Source organism: Trematosphaeria pertusa (genome assembly GCF_010094035.1).
Source record: "Trematosphaeria pertusa strain CBS 122368 unplaced genomic scaffold BU26scaffold_7, whole genome shotgun sequence".
NCBI lineage: Eukaryota > Fungi > Ascomycota > Dothideomycetes > Pleosporales > Trematosphaeriaceae > Trematosphaeria > Trematosphaeria pertusa.
Window position 1 is genome coordinate 2216510 of NW_022987218.1, and position 26944 is coordinate 2243453.

Here is a 26944-nt window from a genome sequence, read left to right on the forward strand (position 1 = left end):
GCTCACAATGTCAACCGAGCCTACGAAGAACAGGGGCGCTGGCCTCACGGACGGCGCAGTGGAGATATTCGCCCCAATGACGCTGGCGGCACATTCGACCTACCCTATCTTCTGTGCCAGCCCGATTCTACTTCACCTACCGAACGCGAAGCCAACACGCCTCCACTCTTCCGCTCCAATCTACATCACTGCCGAAAACCCTGTTTACATCGTCCCGACGACGCCTCCGGGGCCCACCTTCGCGGCCGGATGGGATAAGCTGTCCGACGAGCTCAAGGTGATGATTCTTCAAAATAATCTCGTCCTCGATCACTCAATACGCGGCGACGCATGGAACGAGGATGTTGCCCACGCACTCTTCCCCTATTTGCGCATGACGCCCGAGATTGCTGGGCTCGCTAAGGAGATCTTCTACTCGAAGAACACATTCGAGATACTGCTATTCTTTCTACGATCGCCCCACCGAGATGAGGAATGGGTCCTCAAGGCTCCGTCATCGCCATTCAGGGAAATAATACGCCGAATAGAGCTTATGACAGAGTTCTGGCCAGCACCGTTTTGCATCTTTCCTCATCTGGCAGACTATCAATCGGCATTCCCTGCCTTGCAGCACATCCACATCATATGCAGAGTGACCCATGCACTCAACGATAGGGCATTCGGCCAACTCTTATACGATTTCTCGCTTGCGACAGGGAAGGTAAAGCTACCCAAAATGGAGTTTGCACACCCAGGCCAATTGGATGTGGTCAGCGGGCCTAATATCTCGCCGGCCAACCGCAAGCGAGCACTGGAAATACTGAAACAAAAGATCACGTTCGCTGCGAAGGTGGTAGGGAATTGACCAGCTAGTGTCGCCTCCACGGTCCCAGAGAATCGACGATAACCTCGGCTGGGATAAACGGAAGCAACCTGTTACAGCACTCTCTGAACTTGAGCCTGCTCTTAGTTTCTAGCTGAATGCGGCTTTGTCTTCAACTTGGGTTGCACCTGGAATTCGTTGACTGTTCGTCCACATTCCATGGTTTGTCCTTGTGCCAACCTTCAATATCCTAGCGTATCTCTCTTCAATTACCCACAACGAGTTGTTCATCAATGTACAAATAATGGCGTCCTACCACTGTTCTTCCTCCACAAAAGAATGTACAACGAATCTGTACACGATATACCTGACGCCATGGCCACCTCAGATTACGAAACTCCGAACCAGACTGCGCTTGTGATATACTGGCCAATGAACATTGCCGCGAATACCAGTCTCTGGCTCTCTTGCAACGGACCGCTGGAGATCAAGTCCGTAGGGGTCACCGAAAGGCTCCTAGTCCAGTCTTCTTCCCCCATTCTGATCAACACAAAATCTTGCATCGACATAGTTCCCCCACTGACATCGGGCTTCGTAAAGGGCTGGCACAAGCTGCCCGACGAGCTAAAACTGCAGGTCCTTGAGCACAACGTCCTAGTGAGCGGACTGATTGGTGGATCCGCCCAGCCTGATCAGGTAAAGGAAAAGCATCTATTCCCTTACCTCAGGATGACCCCCGAAATTGCAGCTCTTGCCAAGGAAATATTCTACACCAAGAACGCATTCGCGATCAACCGCACGAGCGGCTTCCCCCACTCGCCTTTTGGGCTAGACGACGGGCCCTGCTACCTCTCCTATCCGAAGCGCCCCTTGAGCGACCAGCTCCGTTTCGTCACGTTCGCCACGTCGATGCACCAGGCAGACTTCGACCTGCTTGCCAGGCTAGCGAACGGCGAATTTGGATTCAGGAACTTGCAGCATGTAACTATCCTCTACAATATCTACCGCTTGCTATACAGTCTCCCGAGTTTAAGGATGCCATATGAGGGGGATCTTGCTGGACTGCTTCACATTGACGTGCGGTTTAGGGCTCAGGGGACGTTGGTGAGCCGGCGAGACGTGCTTTTTAGGGAGAGATCGGAGAGGGAGCTTTATTTTGCAGAGCGGATTGAGAAGTTTTTGAAGAGTAGGATAGTCTTTGGGGTGGAGACTGGAGCTGGTGAGTCGGGGAGGCATCTCTCTGAAGGTCGATGTGCTTGAGCTTGTTGTCAGCCCCCAATTAGGCATAGTTCTTCCTATCGCGGCTTAGGCGCGCCTTAGTAATCCAGAGGCTATGACCGACACAGCTAGGCTTCGTGATGGCGACCTCGGACCTTCCGCCCTCGACCCTACCTGGGTACGCGTTCGATGCAAACAACATGAATGCTTTGTAACCACTGAGGCGACGAGCGTCCACGGCGCTCAGCAGGTTGACGCGATGCTAATTTTGGCTGCGGGCTCTGACGGGCGCTTATTGGGCGCTTAGAGTGCCCCGCCAAAGGGCCAGTGAGGCTGAGCAGCTTGACACGCCCAGGCCGGCGCGATACGTGGGCTGACTGACTGACTGACTGACGGCTTGTCTCTCCTCCAAAGCTTCATCTCTTCGATCTCTTCTTTCTCTTGTTGTCGCACCCGCAAGAAGCTTCATTGACCGTGCACCGTGTGCGGGGCAGCAAACATGTCAGGATTCCAGGGGAGCCCGCCTCCGCCGCCCGGCGGTAACTACTATCCGCGTGAGTGAGCTCTGCTTTGGCGCTGCATATTGGACGCGCGGAGCTGATTGAGGGCAGCGCCGCCTGCTCAGATGGACCCGTCCCAGGGCCAGCAGCAGTACTTCTCGCCTCCACCCGGCGGCCAGCAGTATCCTCCCCCGCCGGCATCGAGCCCGCCGACCCACGGCCACTACCCGCCTCCGCCGGGCGGCGCACCACCACCGCAGTCGCAGCAGCACTTCTCGCCGCCCGATGCCTCGCAGCAGCAGCATTTCCCGCCGCCTGGGAGCGCGCCGCCCGCGCAACAGCCCCAGCAGCCCATGAGTCCGTATGGCGCCCCGAGCCCGAGCCCCCATCCGGGCATGCCGCCGCAGCAGATGAGCCAGCAGATGGCGCCGCAACAGGGACAGATGCAGGTGCAGGCCAGCCAGCCGCAGTTTGCGGGCGCGGCGAGCACGCAGGCGGATGACGTGGGCACCTTCAACGGCGGGAGCTACCGTGTCAGCCACCGGGACACGAACACCATCCTCACGGTGCAGCTAGCCATGGGGTGTCCGTTTACGGCGAAGCCCGGCGCCATGATTGCCATGTCGCCCACCATCACCCTCAAGGGCTCCATCAAGTTCTCCCTCAAGAAGGCCCTCGTTGGCGGTGACATGTCCAAATCGATGTATACCGGCCCCGGCGAACTGCTCCTCGCGCCCGCCTCCATCGGCGACATCACCATCATCAAGCTCAGCGGGCATGAGCAGTGGAGCGTCGGCAAAGACGCCTTTCTGGCGTGCACGCAGGGCATCGTGACCGAGTACAAGAGCCAGGGGCTGGGCAAGGCCATCTTCTCCGGCGAAGGCCTGTTCGTCTACAAGATCAGCGGGCAGGGCATTCTGTGGTGTACGAGCTTTGGCGCCATCATTCGCAAGGATGTGAGTACCAGCACCTTATCCGCGACCATCTGGCACTGACTTCAACAGCTGCAAAAAGACGAAAAGTACTACATCGACAACGGCCACCTCGTCGCGTGGAACTGCAAGTACGTCCTTGAGCGCGTGGCTTCCGGCGGCATCATCTCAAACGTCTCTTCTGGCGAGGGCCTTGTCTGCAAGTTCACTGGTACGTTCCCGCAATTCAGTTCAAAATCCACCCGCTGATGTGAACATGCAGGTCCCGGAACGGTCTTCATGCAGACGCGAAATGCGCAGGCATTCTCGGCCTGGCTGACGGCGAATGCGGCAGGCCAAGTATAGGGAATAGCGGAGGGCGAGACGGCGAAAATTCCCTTGGTCAATGTTATTTCCATTTGACGATTAGTAGCGTGGAGTTGGGTTGGTGAACCGTTTCCAGTTCTCCCTGCCTCCTTTGGTCTTCTAGTTGCTTGATTGAACGGGCACAATTGGAATTGCCCGGCATATTCGAGAGTATGCATCTTGGTTGCGTGACCATAGATCTCTTCATCGAGCCGCAACAATTGCTGGCTGCTGACGTGATATCTAGAGCTTGTGTCTGCCCACCAATCGTAACCCTCAAAGGCTTCTCACTTGGGCATGGTGTGTAATAGTGCTGACGGCTACGCTTTTCGCTTGTAATACTCCCCTCTCCCCATCCTCCACCGTCCAGATATCCCACCCCAGCAATGTCAGACATCAAGGCCGCCCTCCCGCCAACATGCACAGTCGTTGTCCCAACAGCAGACACACCCATCCACGAGGCAATCCCGCGCTGGTCCGACGCGCTCATCTCCCTCCCCTACGCCATCGTAACGCCCTCAACCACCGCCGACATCACCGCAGCAATCGCCTATGCTGCCGCCAACAACCTCCGCATCATCCCCGCGGCGGGCGGCCACGCGTCCTTTGTCCCCGTCACCACGCAGACCATCTACCTAGACATGCGCAGCTTCCAGGACGTCGAGCTCGATGAGGTGAAGCAGCAGGTCACCATCGGCGGCGGATGTCTCGCCGGGCGCGTTATGAAGAGCCTGGCAGAGAAGGGATGGTACACGGCGGTGCCGAACTCGGATGCTGTGGGGATGGTGGGCGCGTTGCTCGGGGGGATGAATCATCCGCTCATTGGGCTGCATGGCATGGGGAGCGATTGCGTGCGCGGGATCACTGTGGTTCCGTTTTCAAGAGCTGGGGGAGAGGTGGAGCCGGTAACGGTGGGTCCGGAGTCTGAGGGCGAGGAAAGAGCATTGTTCGATGCGCTGCGTGGTGCCGGACATGGGCTGGGCGTCGTTACCAGCGTCACGCTGCAGGTGTGGCGGATCGGCGCGCTGCGGCTGTCCGACGGCAAGGTCTGGACGCGTAGACTCATGTTCCCTGCGTTGCAGCTCAGCACGGCAACACGTGCATATATCTCTCTGGTTCCGCCTGCGCCGCAACTCGCGCCCGTGCTGGCGTTCCTGCGCGCTCCGCCCTCGGCCCTAAACCCCGGAGCGCCACTGGTAATGCTCGCGGTGAGCTATTTTGGGCCGGCGGAGGAGGCGGAGAGGGTGTGTGCGAGAACTTTTGAGGACGGGGTGGTTGCTGCTGCGGGGAGTGCGGTGACGGGGATGGTGGAGTGGGGGAGGTTGAATGAGGGGAATGCAGTATTGAACAGGCATGGGGGGTTTAAAGAGTATCATAGCGCATTTGTTAGAGAGTTCGATGAGGAGGGTATTGCGCGGGCGTTTGAAGCGTGGGAAGCATTTACGCGGAAAGATGTGCCGGGCCGGGGAGCGAGCTACGTGGTTCTAGGGTCGTGGAGCGCGGAGAAGATGATGGAGCGTGGAGGAAGGGGGTTCTTTAATGCAAGAGATAGGGGCACTTTTGTACAAGCCACGCCTTGGTATGTGGAGGCTCGAGAGGAGGAGGCGGATGATTTTGGGAGGGGAGTTTTGGAGGCGATTAGGGGGAGAGATCGGAGTGTGGGTAGGAGGGATTGGGGTTTTGGGAATAATTTGCTGGCCGGGATGGATATGCGTGAGGTGTATAGCGAGGAGCAGATGAAGGAGGTAAGCGGGGTGAAGCGGGCTTGGGATAACGCGGGTGTGGGGTGGAGTCCTGCGGTTGAGGGGTGGTGAGGCGACGATACAGGTAGTGGAACAGCTCCCGTACGTTCCCTTTGCTAAGTACAGAGGCATATGGCGAGGGACGATACTAGCTAAGCTCCTTTAGACCGTCTCACTCCCTTTTCTGCCCAATCGGCGGAGGGACATCGTTGAAAGGCGCATCCAGCGGCCCCTGGTGCGGCGGTATCGGCTTTTGCTTGACGACGTAATCAAAGTACCCGCCTCGCTGGTTGAACGAATTGTCTTCAGGGCCCAAGACCATCCTGTTCTGCGAGTTGACGAAGTTGTGCGGAAACCCGATCTCGAAGCCGTACGCGCCATCAATCTCCTTCATCTCGTCGTCCGTCAAGCGCAGGGACAAAGCCTCGATGTTTCCCTTCAGATGCTCAACCTTTCGGCCTCCCACGATGGGAAACGTGTACGGCGCTTTGTGCATGACATAGGCGAGGGCGACGGAAGTGATAAGCGTGCCTTTCTTCTCGGCAATGCTGGCGAGGACTTCGCCAACCCGCTCTTCCTTCCCGCTCCTGCCGCGCTGGAACACGGACGAGCGACCTGCGCCATCCTTCTCCTTCTGCTCCTTACTCTTGAAGGATCCACCACCCAGCACGCCCCACGGCGCAAGAGCCATCCCCTCATCCATGCACATGGGGATGATATCGCGCTCAAAGTCGCGGTCTGCGGCGCTCCAACGACCTTGGTACACACTGAATTGGCGCAGGCCGTGCTGACGCGCGTAGCAGTTTGCCTTGACGACGACCCAGGCTGGCGTGTCAGATATACCGAGGTACAGGACTTTGCGGGCGGTGACGAGATCGTTAAGGGCATGCATGAGCTCCGGGATAGAAGTTGTAGAGTCCCAAAGATGGATGTAGTACTGCAATTGGAGTCATTAGTCGATGCGTGTGATAGAGAAGGGGATGGAACGGATATACCAGGTCGATGTACGAAGTGCGCAGGTTCCTCAAGCTCCGCTCAACACTCGTGTATATGTTCTTTGCACTGTTCCCGGAAAAGTTGCTCTGGATAACCTTATCCCCCAAATGGCTGGTCTGGCTGCCCGTGAACTTGGTCGCAAGCATCATCTCATCCCGGCGTCCCCTCTGCTCCATCCACTCGCCGAGCCACGACTCACTCTCGCCATATTGGTAGTTGACGGCCGTGTCGATGAAGTTGCCGCCTTGGCTGTAGAAGTAGTCGAGCATGGCGAAGGCGGTTTCTTTGCTGCATTCGCCCAATACCGATTTCCATGCGTCGCCGAAATTCATGGCGCCGAGGCAGAGTGGAGAGACGCGCGCACCGGCGGTCGGTGACAGGATGCGGTGGCGTCCAAGGAGCGACACTGGGGTTGTGGGAGCGAGGGATACCATTGCTGCGGATGAGTACCAAGACTATTAGGCCTTGGACGAGAGGCGGCCTGGATGGAGATTTATACGCAAGGCTCATCCACCGAAAAAGGTTTCAATTTGGGAGCATTGTGTTAACTCCATCCTATGTCCTCGCTGCTGCCCGGAACCAAGATGCCGTCTTCTCTTACTGGCTGCCTTATGGCGTTAACTCCGCAATCGCCGGTCTCCTCATTCCGGGAAGAATGAGCACTTCCCACTAGTTTCCCGCACCCTCGTTGCTGAAGTGGGAGGCGAGCATCTTGTGTCACGGTACCGCAGGGTAGGGATGGTGTTGGGAGTTGAAGCCGGAGTAACACTAGAGCGAGAAGAGCTTAGTGCGGTTAGACTCAACACCACAGTTGTCATCATCCATCTCCACCCCATCGCCGATGAAGCGCACCGGTGTGGGGAATAGCAGCACGTCGCGCTATTGAGGTTGGTGCAGACCAGCTTGGCCCCGTGACAACTGTTTCTCGTGTACTGGTTGAGGTTCATCCCAATGCACGAGGGGATGAATGGAAGGAGGATGGGCTTGAGGAGCTGCATCATAGAGCTTTGCAGGCGAGAAGAATAAACGAGAAGAGCTTGGTGCTGTTGGCCTCTAATAGTTCTACCTAGGTACTAACGTCTTTATAGTCGCCTTTTGTTCTACAATTGCAGCTGATGTGTCATCTATTTACTGTGGTATAAGACAAACACGCCGCGTTGGACAGAGGGCACACCTGACTGGACTTCGCCTCTGATGCAGGGCGTTGCACGTACCAATGTCCAACGTGACGTTTCACCCGCTAGCAATACCGCCTTGCGATACCGACTTTTCCGCCATTGCGGGTCCAGCCCAACGTAAACAAACGTCAGAACGTTGTCACCTCGATTTCCCGTCTGTGCGTTGTCACCTAAATTTCTTCGTGCGATTCCAACATCCTGCGGCATGCTATATCCGTCGGGTCCCCCGGGGGAGCGACTTCTCTTACTCCTACTCACCTCACTATCACGTTCTACCTCTTCATCTCCAGCCGCTCCGGGTGTCCCCACGTCTAACCTCGCGATCGACATGGCTTCATCACCAGGCTCCGATCCTTCGACGCCCACTGCCCGCAATGAGAAGGCCGTCTCCCGGCATACCCGCCCACTGGATGCGACTAGCCAGATGATGCCTGCCGTACAAATCAATGCGCCGGATGAATTGGATCAACTCTTCAATAGACTGAAGCACGACGACGTCCGACACATCCGACTTCGCATTCTCGCCCCGCTATCCTGCACTAACTCTGCGGCTGAGCTTACAGAGGAGGAGGTCAACGGAGGAGTTGAGTGGAGCTCGGGGAGCAACGTTGCTCCATTGGTTGAGGCATGGCGAAACCAGTTTAGCAAATTGCCTGATGGGCATTGCCTGGAAAGGATCGACTTTGATATGAGCTGCCCTGGACGACACATTGAATTGCGCCATATTGGACGCCTGCTTGCGTATATTCAGATCTTTACTGGGAAACGAGGCCGAGGCAATGTACGCTGTGTTATTACTGGGGCTGGGGAGGACGAGGTACAAAGGCTGAGGGAGCGCTGGCTGGGCCCAGATGTTGGCGAGGCAGTGCAATGACTGGATCATGCCGCTGGTGTCGATACGCGGAACGCTTGGTCTTGTTCCATTCCCCTATTGCGGCATTGTTTCCCTGTTTTAAGGGCTTTGGATAGCCGTGGCGACATTGGCTCATCTTCTCTGGTCCACATGTGTCCGCGCTGGGACTGAGGGAGCACGGCTCGGCTGTCTGAACTATCAATCCAGCATATGCACCTACGTCCAGCGGCTTCCTCCCCCTAGAATAGCAAATATGTCGTGCCTCACGATACAATCAGACACATCCGGTAGTGTAATGAGAGCAAAAGTTGCAGTCACTACCGCGTCTGGCATTAGTTGCCAGATCCATCGTTGCTCAGCCCAGTTGCCTAGATGCGAGGGCGGGGCAGAACGCCCCAGTCCACACCGTCCTCAGCTCCACGTCACCTCCGTGTAACTATCCCTCATGAGCACTTTCTGCTGTGATATTACTCCCGAAGGTCCATTCCAAGTTGCTCTTGATCCTGCCTCGGGTGAAAGCCGTCGCCGTCTCGCAAATTCCGCTACACCCTTCGCCTGAACGAACTGAGCATCGCTCTCGACGACTTCTGGAACAGTCTTCTTCGTCGAGTTGAAGAAAGATTCCATCGTCTCATTAAGCGCTGCCCTAAACCAGGCGTCGTGTATGCTGTTTCCGACAAGGATAGCTTTGGTGGGAACGCGGTAGTGCATTCGCTGGAGCGGTCCAAGTAGGATGTGGCGGAGCTCCATCTCACGGGATCTCCCGTCGCTGGAGAGATTAAGATTGAAAGCAGGGTAGTCGGTGATGTGGTATGCATCATTGCTGATAGCGATTGTGTGATATGCGAGAATGCTGGAATCGGTGTAGTCGATGACGTAGTAGATATCATCCTGATTATGATGCTCATCGGGCGGCGGGCGTGGGCACGCCTCTCGGTCCGTAGTGTTAGTGCATAGAGACAGGCCGTGTCCCGCAAGCGCGGCGCTGGTTTCGAACGTAAGGAACGTGCCATCGTCATAATTCCCTCGCTGCATGATTTCGAGGTACTGCAGACCAGCGTGTTTGAACGCGTCGTAGAGATGCCGGTCATAGAGGGCCGGGAAGTGCGGGACAGCAGCTGCAGCTGCAATCACCTCCCGACAAAGCAGCTTTTCAGTTTCTTCTTTCAGACTCTTGACTAGGGCGCCGATTACGCGAGCGTCGTCAGAGGCCGGAAACCCAGGCCTTTTGTGTTCCTGTTGATGTGCTCGGGATTCGCGGTACAGTTGACTGTGGTCTCATCAATGCGCGTCTCATAGGGCCAAGAACAGCACTTACTGGAACGGGTGCTCCGAAAGCCTGAGCATAGTTTGTCGGTACTCATTGCTGCTGCCCACTTTTGCTACCGCGACATGTGTTCCATTTGGGTAGGCGATGGCCGCGGTTCCATATGAGATTCCGAGATTGAATCCAACCGAGATTTCCTCTTGGTTGCGCTTCGCCCGCACGCATGACGATGCTGCAAAGACAATCGAGAGGCGAAATAGGAGCATATTTGCGCGCAATCTCTGCGTTCGTGGAGGAGGAGCGGTGGTTGCAGGTGTTGGTGGAAGTGGCCGCAGGGCACCTAGCAGGATGACCGGAGTATTGTTTACTGTTGAGGATCACGTGTCAATCACGTGACGGACTTCAATAGCCGCAGAGGTGAAAGTAGAGACCTCGGGATGTAGTGGGCGCGTAAGTTTGCGCTACAAACCCTACGCTTGCTTTAACTCGCGTTTCAATAGGGTCGCCACTTAGGGTAGGTAATTAAAAATATATAACTAACGTAATATCTTAGATCTAGAGAGTTAGCGTAGTATAGTTAGATCTTAAAACGTTAATATAAGCTTTCTTAGCCTAAACTATAACGAGCCCACACTACCTTACCCGAAGGCTATGCCATAAGCGACCAGATTCCAAGCCCAAATCTTGCCTTTTAAGCTACTTTGTCAGATTATTAGATACATCTGTCCCCCCGCCATCGCTCATCTCCGCTCCGGCCGAATGCACACCAGCCCACCCGCACTCCACCACGCAGACACTGATGGCAGCGGCTCAAGAAAACGACGACGCCCCGCCCTTTCATGCGTGGAGTGCCGTCGCCGAAAGGTGAAGTGCGATAGGGAGAAGCCATGTGGGCCTTGCACGCGTACCAAGTCACCTATGTGTACGTACCGACCGCATCCGCGAGACAATGAGCGTCGGGTGGAATTGTCCGCTGCTTCGGGTAGCAGTATTACCGGACAGGGTGGTCTCTCATCACAGCCTTCGCCTTCGCCTCAACAGGCGGACTTTGACGCCATGGTTAATCGGTATATTGCACCAGGTATTTTCGGGGTGAGTGGGAAGGATACGTTGGCACCCCTGTCTAATATGCCTGGGGTGGGTGGGAGAGAGGACGTGGCCGAGAAGCTCGCAGATAGGGTCCGGGATCTGGAGCTGAGGCTGGCTACGGTTACGCAGCGAGCAAGTCAGACTAGTAGTCTCCCATTGCGGGATTCTACGGTCGGAAATGAATTGGCTGGACAGTTTGTGAAGTCGAGGTTCTATGGGGAGAGTCATTGGAATAACTGCCTCGAGCCTGTGAGTGTGCCCTTTTCATTTATGCCATCACCTTTATCCTCCTTCAGCTACAGCGGGTCATACTACAGGATTGAAGCTAAGCAGCATCAGTATGACGCACTCGGCCACATCAACATCACCGTCAACTCGAACACCAACAGAACGGAAATCAACAAGTCTTCCGAACTTTATGCTGCCGTTGCCGATTGCAAAAGAATGGCTCGCACGATCAAGGCCTCCCGCATGCTGCACCTTTCGGTCTCCCAGGAGGTACAGGATTCCATTCCGCCGAAGGAAACCTGCGACCAGCTCGTTCAAGCCTACCTGCGGACCTTCGAAGCGGTATTCCGGGTTCTACATGTCCCTTCCTTTATGAAAGAGTACGGAAGCTATTGGAGCAATGTCGCCTCAGCTAAACCGTCGGTCTTGCTAAAGATACTCTTGGTGTGCGCCATAGGCGTCCCTTTTTACACTGGCTCAGATCAGCCCCATCTCCGCGTCTCCTGCACCAAGTGGATCCAAGCTGCAGAATCCTGGCTCAGCGCACCGCACGAGAAGTCTCGGCTGAACATGGCGGGTCTACAAATCCAAATTCTACTCTTACTCGCTCGTCAGGTATGCAGCGTCGACGGCGACCTTATTTGGGTTCCTGCGGGAACACTGCTTCGAAGTGCAATGCATCTGGGTCTTCACCGCGATCCGGGCCATTTTTCAAAGATATCGGTGTTCCATGCGGAAATGAGGAGGAGGTTGTGGGCAACGGTGATGGAGATTACCGTGCAGAGCAGCTTGGATATGGGGATGCCGCCGATGGTCACGTCGCAGGACTTTGATACGCTTCCCCCGTCCAATGTAAACGACGATGATATCAGTGACGCGGACTCGACGCCGCTAGAGCCGAAGCCGCTCAGAGAGCTCACCCAGACGTCTATTCAAATCGCGCTCTGTGAGACGTTATCGCTGCGTCTCGACATCGTTCGCTTGATTAACAATCTTCGCTTCTCGCTCTCCTACGACGAAACTCTTCGCCTGGGATCGGAACTTCTCTCAGCCTGCCGGCAGAACGCACAGCTTCTACAGTCCTTCCTCGCTTCGTCCGAACCAAGCATCAGCGCCTACCAAGTCAAGCTTTTCGATACGCTTGTCCGGCGCTTCGTGCTCTGCCTGCACCGTCCATTCTACGCGAAAGCCAAAGACGATCCTAGATACTATTACTCGCGAAAGATTTGCCTCGACACTGCGCTGAGTATAGCCGCCCGCGCACCTCAATCCACGGAAGGAGAAGATGATGATTGGATGAGACTGACATATCGAGGAGTAGGATTCATGAAGAGTTTCCTCCTGCACAGCGTCTCTATTGTATATTTGGAGCTCGTATCCCAGCTTGAGGAGCAGCAGCAGGAAGTCTTGTCTTTCACTCCGGCAAGCACAGCCAGTTCGACTCCCGTTACGCCGTTGACTCTTCTTCCACATTCTATCCCCCTACGGAACGTCCTGGTCTGGGGGAAGCGCGTGACTGAAGAGCGGGTCCGCAATGGCGAGACGAATGCAAAAGGCGCTATGTTTCTCGCTTGCGCGCTGGCACGCATCGACGCTTTCGTTTCTGGCAATAACCCTGACGCTGCCGTGCTTTCGGCGGCGAAGAAGGCTGTCACCGATACGGCGCAGCTTATGCGCGATGCCTACCGCGCAGAACATGGGGCCGATATCGAGCTAGGCCCACAAGCAGGGCAATTTGCTGGCCGGGAGCATGGGAGAGGTGAGGGCGCGGACGATGTCACGAGGACAGCGAGGGCTGATGGGGGAGGGGCTGACGTTGCGAGCGGGACTTTCGAGGCGCAGGAGCAGTGGAGTGGAGGGGCAGAGGATATGGATTGGGAGGCGCTCATGGCGGATGACAGCCTAGATTTTGGGTGGGGGTTTGAGGGGAGCCCCGAGAGCTGGTTTGGCTGGGGATGGGAGCGGGATGCGCCGATCGACACATGAGGTTGAAGGTGAGGTGCTGCACAGCGGCGGAGTCTCGCCCCCCAAAACGGTACATCCTTCAAGTAAGGTCGAATCGGGATTCAGCTTCTCGAGTGTCTTCAAAGAGCTATTGGTTGTTGAGTTGGTAAGGAGATCAGTGCAGGAGACCAGTGCAGGTTGTTTATCACTCTACGAGGGAGAGAAAGCGGACGCATTGTACGATATCAACTCGTGTACGATAAAGACCGAAGTTAGCTTTCTCCTTTCATCCGCCACCGCTGCCGTGCGTGCTAACAAAGAAAGACATCTCATCTCTCTGATCGAAACATCAAGCCAACAGTGCCCTATCCAAGTCCCCACGAGCCCTCACGTATCCAACAGTTCCACAGGTTCGATCCCGTCAAGGCCGAGTACCTTTCGGGGAAAGCGAGATGTCACCAGAGACAAACGTCATTTTCCGGTCTGTGGAGGTGTTAGTACGAACTTCCCGAAGTGCTCTAGTATCAGGAGAGGGAAGGTCATACGCTGAGAGAGCTGCCACAGCTGCTCGAAGCGCCCACCGCGTCAGCGGCATCTGCGAGGTCGACAACACCGCACTCACCCAGGTCGCAGAGTGGCAAGCGGGTTATGACCCGCCGTTGAAGAATAATAAACTCAGATTATCCGAACACTATCATACCCCCAGATAGAAATACTTCGTCCAACTCGTGAGTCGTAAGCAAAAAGAAAGAGACAGCAGCCATAGGCTGTTCCAAAAAGAAAAGAGAAGAGAAGTAGAGAGTCTCAGGGCTTCCATGAGCACAGTCGAGAGAGAGGAAAGGGCATCATATCCACCCGTCGCGCTCCCGCTCGTCTTTCGGCCCTCCGTTCCCTTTCAGCCACCCAACGCCGACGTTCGCCACGCCTTTCCATCTCTCGACGCTCCTCTTCTTCGTGAAGCGATACTGCCTTTCGCGGCTCTGCTCAAGGCGCTGCTTGAACGGGCCGTCTCCCGATATTCCGAGACCGCCTAGTTCGATGTCCTCTCGCACTTCGGCCTCTCTGAAGCCCAAAGCCGAGCCGCCGCCTCGTTTTGACCTCATAGAGTTTCCTCTATTCACCGTAGTCGTCTTTGAGCGAATGGTCTCGTTCGACCGGACTCTCCGCAGGCGGCTCTGCAGATCCGCGACCTCGCCGTCGCCGACGAGACGGCCCTTGCGATTACTTGGTGGCGTGCGGTAGTCCCAGTTCGAATTGACTCTCCGTAAACTGTATTTGCGGGGGCTCTGATCTAGGATCTGCCCAATCTCTTGCAAGTCTTCAGCTTGGGCGCGCATTCGATCCAGCGACTGCATGCGAGGGGCCGCGAATGCGCGACCCTGCACAGATCGTGACGAACGGCGGCCAAGCCGCGGCGGGGAATGGCCACGTTGGTAGCTGTGCGCTGTGCGCTTCTCTTCGATAGCGGCAGCGACTTGGGCTACGGAGTTGGGCACTACGTCTAAGGAGTTCTGGGGCGGTCAGCTGGACCCAAGAGGGAGGAGCAAAGCGACGGACCATGTGTATGAGAACGATTGGCAGCTGAACCGTCACGAGCTTACTGAGGGACGTCAGTCTTCATCGGTGAGCGGATGCGGGGAACGCACGTATGGGAGCTGCCGACAATGACGTTGAGGAAGTACCGCACTTCGAAGTATTTGCCTAAGCAGTCAGCACAAGATCGAGCCGCACGAAACAGACGTAGCATACCACACTTCACTGTACCATGGCCCCGCGGGACTTCGAGGTCGCAGGTGCGAATGTGCGTCTGGTGCGCTGGAACGCCATGCCACCCTGCAGTGCCTTGCTTGACAATTGCTTTGCTGAGTATAGACCGCTCGTTGCTGTCAAATATTCGAGCCTGGCTTGCCGATTTCTCCATTGTAGAAGCGGCAGCCTATACGCCGCTCCATTAGCATCCCAAGCAAGCACGAACGACTTCGCGGAACAAACGTGTTTGTAGCAAAGAATGTCTCTCTCCAGCTGGAGCTCGATCTTCTTGACAGTTTTGCGGCTGTTGTTGGCAATGTGGACGTCGACGTAGATGCTCGTTCCGCTGACCCAGACTTGCCGGTGCAGGCCCGCAGTGAGTCGAACGACTTCTACCGTAAGATCGCGAGGCTTGATCCATTCGTCGGACGCGGTGAGAGGACTTGGTAGGGACATGAGAGCTTTCTCAGCTGCACGTCGTTAGCGGCGCTCGCTTGCAGAAGACTTCACCTACGGTCGTATACGGACAAGACCGAGATGTCTTCGGAAGCTCGGACAATGTATTGCTTTCCTTGGTCGCGAATGAGTAACGAGACGCAGAGAACATATCGGATTCGTGCGCTTTTCGACTGAAACGGCGGCGGCCCGACGTTGAGAGGCAGACTCATCATAAAGGGGAGGTTCGTGACGGAAGGCATCAGCAGCCAAAAGGGATCGTCGGAGCCCATCTGCTCCTGGCTGTCGACCATATTGTGGGGCGGCGGGTTCTCTTCGTCAATGAGCTCCGTGGCCAGGTTCAGAAACACGGAGCGCCGATTCCCAGTCATCTCTTCAAGACCGAGAAGGTCAATCGATATTCGCGCGATGGCCAGCGTCTTCCGGTGCCGAATCCGCTCCGCATCATCGACGTTTATCTGTACCGTGCCCTCAATCGAACCGCCTCCTACGAATATGCCGGCGGAGAGGTCGAGCCCGAGGTGGACGCGCGGATGTCGATGGGTAGGGAACTCTAATAGCTCGTTGGAGAGAGGCTCGCGGATAAATGTTCGGGAGGGTACGCGGCGGTGGGTATCGTGGGAGATGGGATCGAGCTTCGCGGCAACATGGCGCAGTGGAGACTGAGACTGGCCGCGGCGCGGGATGGTATTACCGGCCCCGCGAGGTGGAGGCGCGGGTATGGAAGGAACAGTGTGTAATGAAGGCGGCGCTGGAACACGCTGCGTAATGGGTATCGGTGGTATGGGCGGAGGCTGCCGTGTTCGCGAGGCACTGCGTGCTCGAGCTCGGGAGGATGAGCGGGGAGGCACGCTGCCGGGCGGAATGCTGTATATACTGCAATTGCTATGGTCTGCAGGACTTGATGGTGATGGTGTTCTAGAGGGCCGCCCTCGGTGCGCAGATCTACCGCCGTTGCTATCCATGCTGATCTTCCTGTCGGGCTCGCGGTTCTCCGCGACTCGAGTGTCCATGCTGGGACGGTGCGATGCGATCGACGGCCTGCGCGACATTTCTGTGCGCGACGCGCTCCACGGGACATGGTTCTCGGAAAACAGCCTCTGCGGTACCGTGTCCGCCAGGCTTGGTTCGGTGATCTCACGAATGTCTGACAGAGGACGGTTCTTCGCCCAGGACGGGACGTTGCTGGAGTGGCCTCTGGGTTCTCCAAAGGTGCTAGCCACCATGCCTCCGCAGCCGACTGCTTCAGATCCAGGGGATGCAACGTATGCCGAGCCGCCCGTTCTGTCCAGTGAGGGGCGCGCCTCGGATGGGGGTCCTTTTCCAGGCGGCGGCTGCGAGTGTCCTGATCCCTTCAGCATCCGCCCCGCGAGATCGGTCAAGGTCAAGGGCATACCGTCAGCTGCGCTGCTCTGTGTGGCGTCCAGGATATCGGGAACGACGCCGCGAAAGACGGAATGAGCACGAAGCTGGCGAGTGACGATGAGATGCTGACCGAGTGATTGATGTTGGTGCGGGATCCGTTACTGCTGGAATCAGTGAGAAAGTCATGTGAGACTATGTCGATGCTCGATATCCAAGGTGAGTCGATGAAGGTCGCCTGCGTTGGAGCACGGTAGCGGTGCGGTGTCGAGCCAGCCATCTGGTGGGAGCAGCGCTGGAAGGCGGGGAGGGCCCGCCGCTCTTTCCTCGATGGGCTCCCCGTACACATCGAGAAGAGGACTGCAAGAACGAAACGCAACGAGAAGACTGGTGTGAATGGAGCTCATTGATTGATTGGTATACCTACTGTGTGGTGCTATCAAACCGCACGACTTACCTCGCATCCTCACCTTTAGAGCACGGGATTCCACTGAGCGCTCAAGCAGATCCAGCCTGCCGTCAGAATAGCATTCCACGATGCCTTCACCACCTCACCGACGCGGCCAAACGCGGAGTGCCGTCATGTGCAGATTCTGGTCGGCGACCTCGTCGGGCCGCGGCATGCTGTCGAGTGCCGCAATGCGATCCAGATGTTCTATTGTTGGGACGGAGAAACGCGTGACCTCGGCTCATCCGCGCTAGTACCGTATAGGTCAACCAAGAACACGCCCTGCATATCGCCAATCACAGCGGTATTGTCCGATCTCTTGCCAGCGACGCTGGCCAGCAATCGCTCTTCTGCAGATAACGCCGTCCCCGCCGCTGCTGCGGCGCTCGACGACGTGGCCAGCTGCTCCGGGCAATCCGCTGCGCGAACATGCCGATTTTCGAAGGCCGCTCCATCGGGCACCTCCGAAGGCACCCCGGATTGCCGTTTCGGTGGGTTCGCGAATGAACGGACGTGTGGGCCCGGCAATGCGGCGCTGGCGTCTCCAGGCGAGAACACGCCAAGGCTGTAATTGATTGCAATCTGGTCAAGCATCCCCGCATGCAGAGCTGCAGAGGCGTCGTCCAAAGCGCGGCGGATATAGGATCGCGGGAAGCTGTCTGCAGGCATCGTTGCGAAGACCGGCCGGAAAAGCAACCACCAACGTCACCGTCCCCCCATCGCTATCTTGATCTGGAGAGGGATCCGGATAAAATCTCACCTGCATGCGATATCAGATCAACTCCGCCCTGCGCCGTCAGCCTTACCGCGGGGAGCCAGTGACTTCATGGCGCCGGTCCACGTCTCGCGGCGCGTGGCTCTGGTTGCATACAGTGCGCCGGATCACGCTCCGAGGTCGGGGTCGCGTTTCGGCGTCGCGTGAAGGCTCGTGTCCGGCAGCAACGGCGGTGCGGTGTGCTGGAGGCGCGCATGCAGAGTCGAGGGAACGGGCGCTGTTGCGCAATTCTCGAGCAGGATGCTGCTATTAAAGAGGGCGTGCTGCGTCGTGCTCTGCGCAGGGCAGGGCAGGGCAGGCTCCATGGAGATGCCGGAGATGCAGCATCAGGACTCGCGGTGGCGCGGGAGCTAGGCGCGCTCGAGCAGCGCGCTAGGCCGCATGCGGGGAAGCGATCCAGCAGGCGGGCGCGAGGGGCGCACGCCGGTCCTCTCCACGGTTCTTCGCGAGGACGTGCCAGCTTCGGCGTCGCTCAGCAGAGCACAACCACGACGCCGCGCTGCGCCGCCCGTCCAGTCGAAGCGCTGCCTGCCGCCAATGCAACGTGGGCACCCCAGGAAAATTTGAGGAGCCGGCCAAACAGCCCCTCCGCACGCCTCGCCTGCCCGCCTGTCATTTGCCTGCCCGCCAGCGGCCTGGGGGCGTCCGCAGCCTTTAAGCACTCGAGCACTCTCTGCCCAGCAAGCACGCACTTCTAGTCTAGCCCGTGACGCAGCCGTGGCCCGTCCGCCTTTGAAATCTCAAGCACCGCCGCCTCTCCGTCTGCTCCCTCCGTTTCCATTACCCAAAGGCTTACCTCACAAGTACTGCGCAACCACACACAGCTCCCGCGCGCTCTCGTTATCAGACATTATCAAACCCGCCCACACACGCACTCCTCCGTCCGACCCGGCGCTGCGGCCGCCCTCCCAGCGCGCGCTTAGCCGCCCAGAGCCTCCATCGGCCTTCCTGTCCAGCTCCCGTCGCGTCTATCGTCGCCGCTTGGCGCCCGGTGCCCCTCTATCTCGTCGGAGGGGCACGCTGCCCGCAGATGGGAGATAGTAGCGTAACAGAAATGACGGCGCCCGTGGGCAAGACGGAGCCCGCGCGCGATGGTTCGACGTCCTCTATCGGATCCTCGCCCGAGCCCGAGACCCAGACATATACCCAGGAGAACCCGCAGCAGCAGAAGCGAAAGGGCGGGCGCAAACCTGTGAGCACCCCATTGCACGCTGCCCGCCATGCCCGCAGCGCTGGCACAATCAGTCACCATGTCAAAGATAGGACTAACCAAGCGCCGTAAGATATACGCAACCTCGGAGGAGCGCAAGCAGCGCAACCGCCAGGCCCAGGCCGCCTTCCGCGAGCGACGCACAGAGTACATCAAGCAGCTGGAGAGCACCATCAAGCACCACGAGGAGACGCTGCAGAACCTGCAGAACAGTCACCGCAATGCCGCCGACGAATGCCTCATGCTCCGCTACAAGAATTCGCTTCTGGAGAGAATCTTGCTCGAGAAAGGTACCGCCGATGTCCCCTCGCAAAGCGATGCGCTAACAGCATGCTCCACAGGCATTGACGTCCAGGCCGAGCTGCGCGCAAAGACTGGCAGTCCCAACCTAGGCCCGACACGGGCCCCGGCTTCTGCAAACACCTCCCCGAACCAACCGCCCCTCCAGCAGCGCGCGATGATGAATAGACAGCAGCAGAGACGGTCGCTAGGAGGCCCGCCCAAGGCTGAAGGTCCGCATGGTTTGCCCATGATACAACCTGATGGTGCAATCCCAAACCGTTCACCAATGTCGCAGCCCACTCCCGGCTCGCACCTGTCGTCCCCATCCACCACGGCGACGCGCTCGCCCAACTTCATCCCGCAGGGCACCTCGGTGTCGCCCAACTTCGGGCCCATGGCTGGCCAGCAGCAGCAGCACTTGCGGCCGCAGCCGCCTAGGTCGCAGTTCACCCCGATGATGGGCCCGCAGCGGCCGTCCCTGATCACAAACCAGCCGCCGTCGAACGGCATATCGAGCGCCTCCACCGTTGGTAGCGGCGCGAGTGTAATGACGCAGAGCAGCACAAGCGGCGGCCCCACGTCGTACTACTCGACTCCGTTCACGGACCACATGAACCAACTCGGCAAGCTGTCCCGTTCCCTTTCGTCCCTTAGGTATAGAGCTTTGTTCGTCCTAGGCTGATTCTGTGTTATAGAGCAGGAGTACGATGAGCAAGCCGACATGCTCGACGACGAGCCGAGCGACCAATCCGCCGGGCCTGGCCCATTCCCGCAAAACTTCCCGCCGCCGAACGCGATGCAGTCGCAGAGCATGCAGCCGCCAATGCCGCCGGCGCAGAACCCGCCATTTACGAGCCCGGCCGCGCTGGCCCCGAACGATGGAGGCAATGTGTTCAACGGGATGAACCACCTCTTCGATCCGTACGATCCGATGCTCGATGCTGACCCATTTGGGCTGTCAGCCAGCATGCACTTCCCGACGATGTACGAATCGAGATGATGCAGGTGAGGGATGCAATGTGCAAAGAGACGAGGATTCAAGAATATTTTTTCGATACCAGAACCCTTTCGACCAAGATGTGTTTAATGTCGTTCAGCGGGCGCCAGGGCGGATTTGTCTCTGGCATGGTTTAGGCTACGATCAAACGGCGTTTCGACCAGGACGAGGAACTGCTCCATCAATGTGGGATTTATCAAGGGCGGCATACTCAAAAGTTCATTTTTATCACGACATGAGCGGAGGTATTCAAGCGGAATGTGGCTACCGACGGCTACGGATTCAGTGTTCGATATTGGCGGCGACGGCTACGGATTCAATATTCGATATTGGCGGCGACGCTCTGGCCCTGTCCATTTGGAGACCCAGCGTCAGCCTTGTAAATACTTAGAGGAATCGACGCTCAACGCCCAGACGAGGTCGTAGCATTCAACAGCCTCGTTGCCAATGAGATGATGTGAGGTCAATGCCAAGCGTCGCATGATCACATACCTGGATAGGCGGGGAAGAGGAAATAGTGATGAAGCCTAAGCGAATATTATCCAATAAGCCCAATAGACAATTTGACTCTCTGATGCTCCAGACTGCTCTCTTAGTATCATTATGGGCACAGACCTCTGTATTGCACACGTCTCCGTCAACCACGGCTCGCTTCGACCACTTTACCTGGGGCTTTTTTCACGAGTAACCTTCGAGATTTGTCGCGAGAGGGTGCGCGAGGGCGAGGAAGAATCGAGAAAGGGAGTGAATGCGTATTTGCCTACCTTGATGGAGCCTACATAGGTAGGTACGGGGTAAATCGCAGAGGCGTGAAGGTTGTGTGTTGTGGCTTGGGGCTTGCATGAAGGGAAGCGTAGGCGAGCCCAGGAGCAGACATCCGGGCGTCACCAGACTTCGATTCCATGTTGCGGCATCTGGTCCCCAAGTTCTCCAGCAGACCATCTGAAGGCTGTCTCAAACGTGCCACCGTATACGCACTGTGCGACTAGCATCGAACACTCAGGCGTCATTCTGCCCTTTGTCCAATACTGCAGAGCACAGACTCTTGGCTACTTGACTAAGCGAACGTTTCCGAATCCACAAACCAAAAATCCCCGTCGGCACCTCACCCCAACGTCAACCAACCCCGACGCCTGAGGACAGCACACATCCGAGAGCCGCGACCCTCTTTCTGCAGGGCCAGCTCTCACTTCAGCACTTAAAACCCAGCAGATTGCGCGTCTAGAAGGGAAAGCGCGAAAGGCGCTTTAATCCTACTCGACATGTCGTCAATCGCTTCCAAGGTAAGCTCCCCTCACGTCACAGCGCCCGCTCCAGCTGCGCGACCCATTGCGGAATGCATTTTTCCTCGTAATCAATTGTATGGGCTGAGAGGCTAACACTTTGCCAGAACCTGTTCGAGTTGCTCGGTACGTCGAGGACACATTGACACTTTCATGAGACGTCACCTTACGAACCCCGCAGGCAACGACCCAGAACTCGACCCCGACCGCGAGCCGGAGCCGCCAACGAAGGCGATCGACAAGCCGACCGCGAGGTCTGGCAAGCGCAATGCTCCGGCCGAACCCCCAGCGAGAACTAGTGGCGGCCCCGCTCGCGGTGGCCCCAAGGATTCTGGCAATGCCAACGACAACTGTATGTCTGACTCGAGCCAGCAGCACTGAGCGCATTGTGGAAGAGGCGCACAGCTCAGCACGAGGTGGATTGCGTGACAGATGGCTAACTAATAGGGCATAGACCTCCGAGATCGTGGTGTAGGGTCCGACAAGAACCGCAGCAGGGCTGCCCCGGGTGGTGAGCAGGCCTCCATCTGTTCCTCTGCACCAGCTAACCCAACCAGATGCTACCGGTGAACCGTACCGTGGTAGCCGTCCGCGTCGCGGCGTCCGTGGTGGTCGAGGCGGCCGCGCTGCCATGGAGGGCGACCGTCACAGCAGGACCGGCATCGCGTACGAAATTCCACTTGCTCCTTATTTTAACCACATCTAACGCCGTCCAGTGAACATGACAAGCAGGCTGCTCACGGGTGGGGTGCCCCCGAAGGCCCGGCCGAGCTGGCCGATGAAGAGGCCGGTGAAGCCATCGCCAAGCAGGACGAAAAAGAGGCCGCTGCCGACGCTGCCCCCGAGAACGCCGAAGGCGAGGCAGCTCCCGAGCCCGAGGACAAGACCAAGTCCTACGCCGCCTACCTTGCCGAGCAGGCCGAGAAGAAGCTGTCGCTCGCCGCCCAGAATGTGCGCAAAGCCAACGAGGGCAGCAAGCAGAAGTTCCCCGAGGGCACCCCTCTTTCCCGCGAGGAAGAAGAGGCTGCTTACATTGCTGGATCCGGAGGCAAGGCCAAGCGCCAGCGTGAGCGCAAAGAGAAGAACCTTGTCGAGCTCGACGGAGACCGCATGCTCGCGCAGCCTCCACGCGAGGGAGGCTTCCGTGGACGCGGCCGCGGCCGTGGCGAATTCCGAGGCGGCGAGGGTCGTGGTCGTGGTGGACGCGGCCGCGGAGAGGGTCGTGGAGAGGGTCGTGGACGTGGCGGTCGTGGTGGTGGGCAGTCCGGCCCCAACCTCTCCGACACCAGCGCTTTCCCCAGCCTGGGCTCATAGCCCTTTCGACTGCGCGTCGACACACGCACACATCTTGCGATGATTGTGCCTACCTACACGGTGAACCATTGTGATCAGTGGATAGTGAGCTAAGTGGATGGGTGGATGCGGGAGCGGGGCGAAAAGCAATATAGGATCTCCAAATGGGATTGGGTGGCGGGCAAAATCACCTTTGAGATGTTTTTATGCAAAGAGCTCTTTTCAAGTTGCGAGTGACTCCCTTATTCTCGATCCCCGGGCCTGGTCTCCTTTCAAGGCTCTCTCCGGCTTTCCTTTAAATAATGCAAAATTTGTGGATTTCGACGTGGATACGTGCTCGAGTGCGGACATGTGTGCATCTCATAATCATCACCTTCTGAAGCAACCTCGATACTCAAGAGCAGGCATCGAACGCGACTATCATCAATTAAAAATGGTTGTGCCTATGTCATGAACCAAATGGATCTCGTCAAACGCCTCGCTATGCCGAAGAAAAATGGAAGAAAAGTGCTCAACCCCAAGCTCCGGCGAGGCTAAGTATATGATAGAAAATGCACAAATCCCCACCCATCAAACGCCCTCGTTTCCTTCCCCTTCTTCTATCGTCGATATCCCCGAATACTCCCAAATAGCTCATATACGGATATCGGTCAAACGGTGCTGCTGAAGTACGCCTCGTTACCGCCCGCGCGGCGTACATCACCCTCATGATCGTGATTCGATCAGTCGTACTGCGCTTATTGCGCAGATAGCAGATTCTCCTTGCAGGTGTTGCAGACCAGCAGCCCGCACGACCGACACTCGTAAGCAAAGCTGAAGGGTGAGATGTCTGAAGCGAGCGAAAGTGGCTTCTTCTGGGCCGGAGCTGGTGGAGGAGTATCCGCGGCGCCGTCGAGGTCCATGCGGGATTGCAGTGCGTCTAGGACGTCTTGCTGGTCGTCAGAAGGTATAGTCAGGCGGGTGGTCATGAAGTCCTTCACCCATTCCGGCTTCTCGAATTCATCTTCGTCGGCAAACTGCAAAGTGGGAACGTCTATCGAGGCACGGCGCTGGTCGTCATGCTTCTCAGTCGTGGTAATAACTCGGCCGTAGGTATCTATGAGTGTCTCACTGTCTAGATCGTCCTCTTCCGGACGGTCGCAAGTGTACTCTACGCCGTCCATCGGCTCTGTAGCCGGAAGACCCTGAGACTGAAATGGGAGCTGAGGCGCAGAGTTGGGGAGGCTGCCAAATATTGGGAAACGAATATCGTGTGCTGGAAGATGGCCCCGGCGCCGAGTGCGGGTTATGCCCCGCGTGCCTATTCGCGCACGAGAAGCGTCTGCAGAGACCGTCCTGGATCCGCCGGTATTGATACTCTTGGGCATCTCAATCTCAGGGTGCACTGTGTGCCAGCACTTCATGCATTCCATGTTTGAGGCTGAAGGAACGTTGCGTAGCGAGTCTTCAAGGCTAACCTTAGCTGTCTTGAATTCATGCACGCAGTCCCAAGCGCGGTCCTGGATGTCATCTGTCGGCTCCTGGCCAAAGTCAAGATCCTGCTCTTCCCAGAAGCGGCCGGATCCTCCATCCAGATTCCTTGGGCGTGGACTTGGCTGTGGAGACGGTGGTGGCGGATTGGATGCTCCTTCCGCAGGCTCTCCCGTCCCCGCATCTCTAGTAGCAGCATCTTGAGTAGCTCCATCTCCGGCAGCCGCAGGCGCGTCCGCATCGCCGGCGTCCGCGGCTCGGGCTTCTTCCTCCTCCGTATCAGGCTCTTCTTCGCTGTCGTATTCCTCGTCATCATCATAGCATCCGCCATCGCAATCGTCCCGGCTCTTAAGGCATACCCAGCAGAAGTGTGCTCCGCATCTACACTCCATGTGATTACAGCCAAACATGCGCTTGACGCCGTTTCCGCACTTCGGGCACCGCTTATATCCCCAGCTTTTGAGCAGCTCTGCGGTCTCCTTATCAATTCCGAATTCCAGCGATCTGCATGTGCTATCAGGATGAGCGAAATCCCTACAATTCGAACAAATTTCAACCTCGCACTTCGGGCAGGCAATTACTGGCGAAGTCGGCGTACCAATACCGGAGTCGACGCGCTGTTTGCCCCTTTGGTTCCTAACATACGGGCACAAGGTTAGCATAGCTCTCAAAGTGTGTAGGGTCTTGAGTCAGTGTCTCAGCCAGGTGCTCGCCGTAGTGCGGAACGCCCCTCGTGGGGCGCTTCAAACAACAGCACACGCTTCGGCAGAGGCACAGACTTTGTAGCGGGGCCTTAGCTTACGTCTTGGTCTGTGAGAGGAATCTGCTCGGTATAAACGCAGAGCATGTCGGAACAGGGCAATAGAACGGTTTCGGCGTGCTCCATTCCTCGTACTTCGCCCTGAATAGAGCAGTCTCCTCGTTTGTCAAATGTGGGCGCGCATGGTGCAGGGGAAGCTGATTGCAGCATCGTGGTGGCATGCGGGTCATGTCATTGCAGGCGTCGATAAACATCTTTTTCAGGCAGGCCGCGCAGAACGCGTTTCCACACCGGCATGGTTTGAGAGCAGTGTGCTCCTTGTCCTTGGGAAACGGCGTGCAGCAAATCAGGCAATTGAGAGTCGTCTCCAACGCCGGAGGCGGAGGCGGAGGTGGAGGGGGAGGCAGCGTATCGGCAGGGGGAAATACAGGCGCGGGCGGAGGACGATGTACAGCGAGCGGATCGGGGAGCTCCGCCAGGGAAACGTTATCTCCTTCGTCAGACGGTTGAGCCGGTTGTGGAGCATCCATCATCTCGACGTCGGCCGTGTGCGCAGTGCGGTTGTCGAGTTGGGTGGAGGAAGTCGCAGCGTCGACGGGCGCGTCATTCAATAGCGGGTCACCGCGAGTTACTTGCGGAAGGCGCTGGTCTTGGCAAGGCCTGGTCTGTTGTGCTTCGTGATGGGAAGGCGCCGGTGGTGAGGCGGTTGCCTTGTGCACGTGCGGCCGCCGCACAGCCTTGGAAAGCTTGGAGCCCATGGTGAAGGAGGAATGAAAGTAGCGATGCTGGTTGCAAATGTGTTCTTCAAAGTATAAATAGAGGATATATGAGTGGCTGGGGGAGATCCCATTGAGTCAAACGTTAGGCGGTTGAGTCAAGATGGAGCAAGCTACCGCGGCGAGACATGTGTCTGCCTGCAGGCAGCCTTGGGGCGTCGACCATCATTGGCTCTTGTAATACGGCGTACAGTTACCCCACAATTATTTCCCGAAAGCCGGCATACGGTCGTTGAGAAATGTCAAACAATGGATATGGGTCCAGCATTAACGTCGTCGGGTTGGCCAATTGAGCTGCTGATGGAGGCTGAGCCATGGATGAGTCGCAGTACTTCACTCGACAGTGAGTAGAGATATACGAGAATTGCCTAGACTGGAAAGATATCTCGCCCTTCGCCCTTTTCCATCTCTGAATGATGCCAGACATGGCGGTTGGAGTCATCGAACGTCGGACTTTGGCGTGGTCCGTGGTCGGAGCCATCCCGATACAGCTAGCCCCGGAAACGAACCTCGACGTCAGACGTCCTGGGACTAGAAACCAGTCACAATCTCTCTTCTACCTTTGAGACTATCGTACTATCGTCAAAACACTGATCTGCCTGCGCTGCACAACAAGTGGGGATGCGAATCGGAAATAGCTGAGCGTATCTAGTGTCCCTCGCGAATCTTCATCATGGTCATCCAGTCCGTCCGGCTCTCTTCGAACACCAGGCTATCCCTGCTCACGGACGAAGGCATCAATCACCAGAGATCTGCGCATGAAGACGGTCCGAAACTTCCAGACGTTGGACTTCGTTTTTCTCCCTGTGCGCCGTCGCGAACCGCGTGTTTTGGACCCTGAATGGGCGTGACGCGCCAAGCGTCGTGGATCTTGCACGCGGGACGATCACTTGGCCCAGACTAATGACGTATGCCTGCAGCACATCGTCACCAGCCACAATACCTGTTGATCGAGGATGAGATCACCGCTGTGTTTGCAGTGTATATAT

At 57.1% G+C, this 26944-nt stretch overlaps 15 protein-coding genes across 15 annotated transcripts; 9 read left to right on the forward strand and 6 right to left on the reverse strand.

Moving 5' to 3' along the window:
- Positions 1–7: 7 nt before the first annotated feature.
- Positions 8–844, forward strand: BU26DRAFT_565168 (uncharacterized protein; the record flags this gene model as incomplete). The annotated part of the gene is made up of 1 exon (XM_033833366.1): positions 8–844. The coding sequence occupies one exon, from the start codon at positions 8–10 to the stop codon at positions 842–844; it is 837 nt and encodes a 278-aa protein (XP_033684527.1).
- A 333-nt stretch (positions 845–1177) lies between these two features.
- On the forward strand, positions 1178–2062 carry BU26DRAFT_565169 (uncharacterized protein; the record flags this gene model as incomplete). The annotated part of the gene is made up of 1 exon (XM_033833367.1): positions 1178–2062. The coding sequence occupies one exon, from the start codon at positions 1178–1180 to the stop codon at positions 2060–2062; it is 885 nt and encodes a 294-aa protein (XP_033684528.1).
- A 265-nt stretch (positions 2063–2327) lies between these two features.
- On the forward strand, positions 2328–3990 carry BU26DRAFT_319125 (DUF124-domain-containing protein). The gene is made up of 4 exons (XM_033822022.1): positions 2328–2578; positions 2632–3476; positions 3525–3663; positions 3715–3990. Exons 2-4 carry the CDS (start codon positions 2646–2648, stop codon positions 3795–3797), a joined length of 1053 nt encoding a protein of 350 aa, XP_033684529.1. The 5' UTR covers positions 2328–2578; positions 2632–2645; the 3' UTR covers positions 3798–3990.
- A 193-nt stretch (positions 3991–4183) lies between these two features.
- Positions 4184–5611, forward strand: BU26DRAFT_565171 (FAD-binding domain-containing protein; the record flags this gene model as incomplete). Its single annotated transcript, XM_033833368.1, has 1 exon — positions 4184–5611. The coding sequence occupies one exon, from the start codon at positions 4184–4186 to the stop codon at positions 5609–5611; it is 1428 nt and encodes a 475-aa protein (XP_033684530.1).
- Positions 5612–5661: 50 nt separating this feature from the next.
- BU26DRAFT_319133 (Aldo/keto reductase) lies at positions 5662–7072 on the reverse strand. The gene is made up of 2 exons (XM_033822024.1): positions 6535–7072; positions 5662–6476 (listed from the first exon to the last, which is right to left on the reverse strand). The coding sequence occupies exons 1-2, from the start codon at positions 6967–6969 to the stop codon at positions 5712–5714; spliced, it is 1200 nt and encodes a 399-aa protein (XP_033684531.1). The 5' UTR covers positions 6970–7072; the 3' UTR covers positions 5662–5711.
- On the reverse strand, positions 7073–7637 carry BU26DRAFT_319132 (uncharacterized protein). The gene has a single exon (XM_033822023.1). It carries the CDS (start codon positions 7534–7536, stop codon positions 7177–7179), a length of 360 nt encoding a protein of 119 aa, XP_033684532.1. The 5' UTR covers positions 7537–7637; the 3' UTR covers positions 7073–7176.
- A 334-nt stretch (positions 7638–7971) lies between these two features.
- On the forward strand, positions 7972–8782 carry BU26DRAFT_319175 (uncharacterized protein). Its single transcript, XM_033822025.1, has one exon. The coding sequence runs from the start codon at positions 8042–8044 to the stop codon at positions 8585–8587; it is 546 nt and encodes a 181-aa protein (XP_033684533.1). The 5' UTR covers positions 7972–8041; the 3' UTR covers positions 8588–8782.
- BU26DRAFT_605336 (uncharacterized protein) lies at positions 8634–10153 on the reverse strand. The gene is made up of 2 exons (XM_033835585.1): positions 9885–10153; positions 8634–9836 (listed from the first exon to the last, which is right to left on the reverse strand). Exons 1-2 carry the CDS (start codon positions 10097–10099, stop codon positions 8978–8980), a joined length of 1074 nt encoding a protein of 357 aa, XP_033684534.1. The 5' UTR covers positions 10100–10153; the 3' UTR covers positions 8634–8977.
- A 312-nt stretch (positions 10154–10465) lies between these two features.
- BU26DRAFT_319177 (uncharacterized protein) lies at positions 10466–13341 on the forward strand. Its single transcript, XM_033822026.1, has 2 exons — positions 10466–11171; positions 11262–13341. Exons 1-2 carry the CDS (start codon positions 10593–10595, stop codon positions 13134–13136), a joined length of 2454 nt encoding a protein of 817 aa, XP_033684535.1. The 5' UTR covers positions 10466–10592; the 3' UTR covers positions 13137–13341.
- A 165-nt stretch (positions 13342–13506) lies between these two features.
- BU26DRAFT_319469 (uncharacterized protein) lies at positions 13507–17004 on the reverse strand. The gene is made up of 7 exons (XM_033822028.1): positions 15358–17004; positions 15087–15313; positions 14844–15030; positions 14741–14795; positions 14652–14694; positions 13640–14605; positions 13507–13577 (listed from the first exon to the last, which is right to left on the reverse strand). Exons 1-6 carry the CDS (start codon positions 16691–16693, stop codon positions 13940–13942), a joined length of 2514 nt encoding a protein of 837 aa, XP_033684536.1. The 5' UTR covers positions 16694–17004; the 3' UTR covers positions 13507–13577; positions 13640–13939.
- A 312-nt stretch (positions 17005–17316) lies between these two features.
- On the reverse strand, positions 17317–17778 carry BU26DRAFT_565177 (uncharacterized protein; the record flags this gene model as incomplete). Its single annotated transcript, XM_033833369.1, has 1 exon — positions 17317–17778. One exon carries the CDS (start codon positions 17776–17778, stop codon positions 17317–17319), a length of 462 nt encoding a protein of 153 aa, XP_033684537.1.
- Positions 17779–17928: 150 nt separating this feature from the next.
- On the forward strand, positions 17929–18843 carry BU26DRAFT_319218 (uncharacterized protein). The gene has a single exon (XM_033822027.1). The coding sequence runs from the start codon at positions 18079–18081 to the stop codon at positions 18580–18582; it is 504 nt and encodes a 167-aa protein (XP_033684538.1). The 5' UTR covers positions 17929–18078; the 3' UTR covers positions 18583–18843.
- Positions 18844–19104: 261 nt separating this feature from the next.
- On the forward strand, positions 19105–20376 carry BU26DRAFT_427751 (uncharacterized protein; the record flags this gene model as incomplete). Its single annotated transcript, XM_033823750.1, has 3 exons — positions 19105–19384; positions 19436–20011; positions 20072–20376. The coding sequence occupies 3 exons, from the start codon at positions 19105–19107 to the stop codon at positions 20374–20376; spliced, it is 1161 nt and encodes a 386-aa protein (XP_033684539.1).
- Positions 20377–21635: 1259 nt separating this feature from the next.
- Positions 21636–22970, forward strand: BU26DRAFT_565179 (uncharacterized protein; the record flags this gene model as incomplete). Its single annotated transcript, XM_033833370.1, has 6 exons — positions 21636–21656; positions 21764–21782; positions 21838–22008; positions 22111–22167; positions 22214–22322; positions 22373–22970. The coding sequence occupies 6 exons, from the start codon at positions 21636–21638 to the stop codon at positions 22968–22970; spliced, it is 975 nt and encodes a 324-aa protein (XP_033684540.1).
- Positions 22971–23349: 379 nt separating this feature from the next.
- BU26DRAFT_484990 (uncharacterized protein) lies at positions 23350–26149 on the reverse strand. The gene is made up of 2 exons (XM_033825871.1): positions 25222–26149; positions 23350–25055 (listed from the first exon to the last, which is right to left on the reverse strand). The coding sequence occupies exons 1-2, from the start codon at positions 25935–25937 to the stop codon at positions 23687–23689; spliced, it is 2085 nt and encodes a 694-aa protein (XP_033684541.1). The 5' UTR covers positions 25938–26149; the 3' UTR covers positions 23350–23686.
- Positions 26150–26944: the final 795 nt, after the last annotated feature.

Excerpts from the sequence above, each read along its gene's own strand:
- BU26DRAFT_319125 (XM_033822022.1), top strand. The coding sequence starts at position 2,646 with ATGGACCCGTCCCAGGGCCAGCAGCAGTACTTCTCGCCTCCACCCGGC. Across the intron at positions 3,477-3,524 it reads GCGCCATCATTCGCAAGGAT|CTGCAAAAAGACGAAAAGTA; the intron begins GTGAGTACCAGC and ends TGACTTCAACAG. Across the intron at positions 3,664-3,714 it reads CCTTGTCTGCAAGTTCACTG|GTCCCGGAACGGTCTTCATG; the intron begins GTACGTTCCCGC and ends GTGAACATGCAG.
- BU26DRAFT_319133 (XM_033822024.1), bottom strand. The coding sequence starts at position 6,969 with ATGGTATCCCTCGCTCCCACAACCCCAGTGTCGCTCCTTGGACGCCAC. Across the intron at positions 6,477-6,534 it reads GCACTTCGTACATCGACCTG|TACTACATCCATCTTTGGGA; the intron begins GTATATCCGTTC and ends CTCCAATTGCAG.
- BU26DRAFT_319132 (XM_033822023.1), bottom strand. The coding sequence starts at position 7,536 with ATGATGCAGCTCCTCAAGCCCATCCTCCTTCCATTCATCCCCTCGTGC.
- BU26DRAFT_319175 (XM_033822025.1), top strand. The coding sequence starts at position 8,042 with ATGGCTTCATCACCAGGCTCCGATCCTTCGACGCCCACTGCCCGCAAT.
- BU26DRAFT_605336 (XM_033835585.1), bottom strand. The coding sequence starts at position 10,099 with ATGCTCCTATTTCGCCTCTCGATTGTCTTTGCAGCATCGTCATGCGTG. Across the intron at positions 9,837-9,884 it reads CTTTCGGAGCACCCGTTCCA|TCAACTGTACCGCGAATCCC; the intron begins GTAAGTGCTGTT and ends ATGAGACCACAG.
- BU26DRAFT_319177 (XM_033822026.1), top strand. The coding sequence starts at position 10,593 with ATGCACACCAGCCCACCCGCACTCCACCACGCAGACACTGATGGCAGC. Across the intron at positions 11,172-11,261 it reads GGAATAACTGCCTCGAGCCT|TATGACGCACTCGGCCACAT; the intron begins GTGAGTGTGCCC and ends AAGCAGCATCAG.
- BU26DRAFT_319469 (XM_033822028.1), bottom strand. The coding sequence starts at position 16,693 with ATGCCCTTGACCTTGACCGATCTCGCGGGGCGGATGCTGAAGGGATCA. Across the intron at positions 15,314-15,357 it reads GGTCTTGTCCGTATACGACC|CTGAGAAAGCTCTCATGTCC; the intron begins GTAGGTGAAGTC and ends AACGACGTGCAG. Across the intron at positions 15,031-15,086 it reads ACATTCTTTGCTACAAACAC|GCTGCCGCTTCTACAATGGA; the intron begins GTTTGTTCCGCG and ends AGCGGCGTATAG.
- BU26DRAFT_319218 (XM_033822027.1), top strand. The coding sequence starts at position 18,079 with ATGCAGAGTCGAGGGAACGGGCGCTGTTGCGCAATTCTCGAGCAGGAT.
- BU26DRAFT_484990 (XM_033825871.1), bottom strand. The coding sequence starts at position 25,937 with ATGGGCTCCAAGCTTTCCAAGGCTGTGCGGCGGCCGCACGTGCACAAG. Across the intron at positions 25,056-25,221 it reads TTCCTCTCACAGACCAAGAC|GAACCAAAGGGGCAAACAGC; the intron begins GTAAGCTAAGGC and ends CCCGTATGTTAG.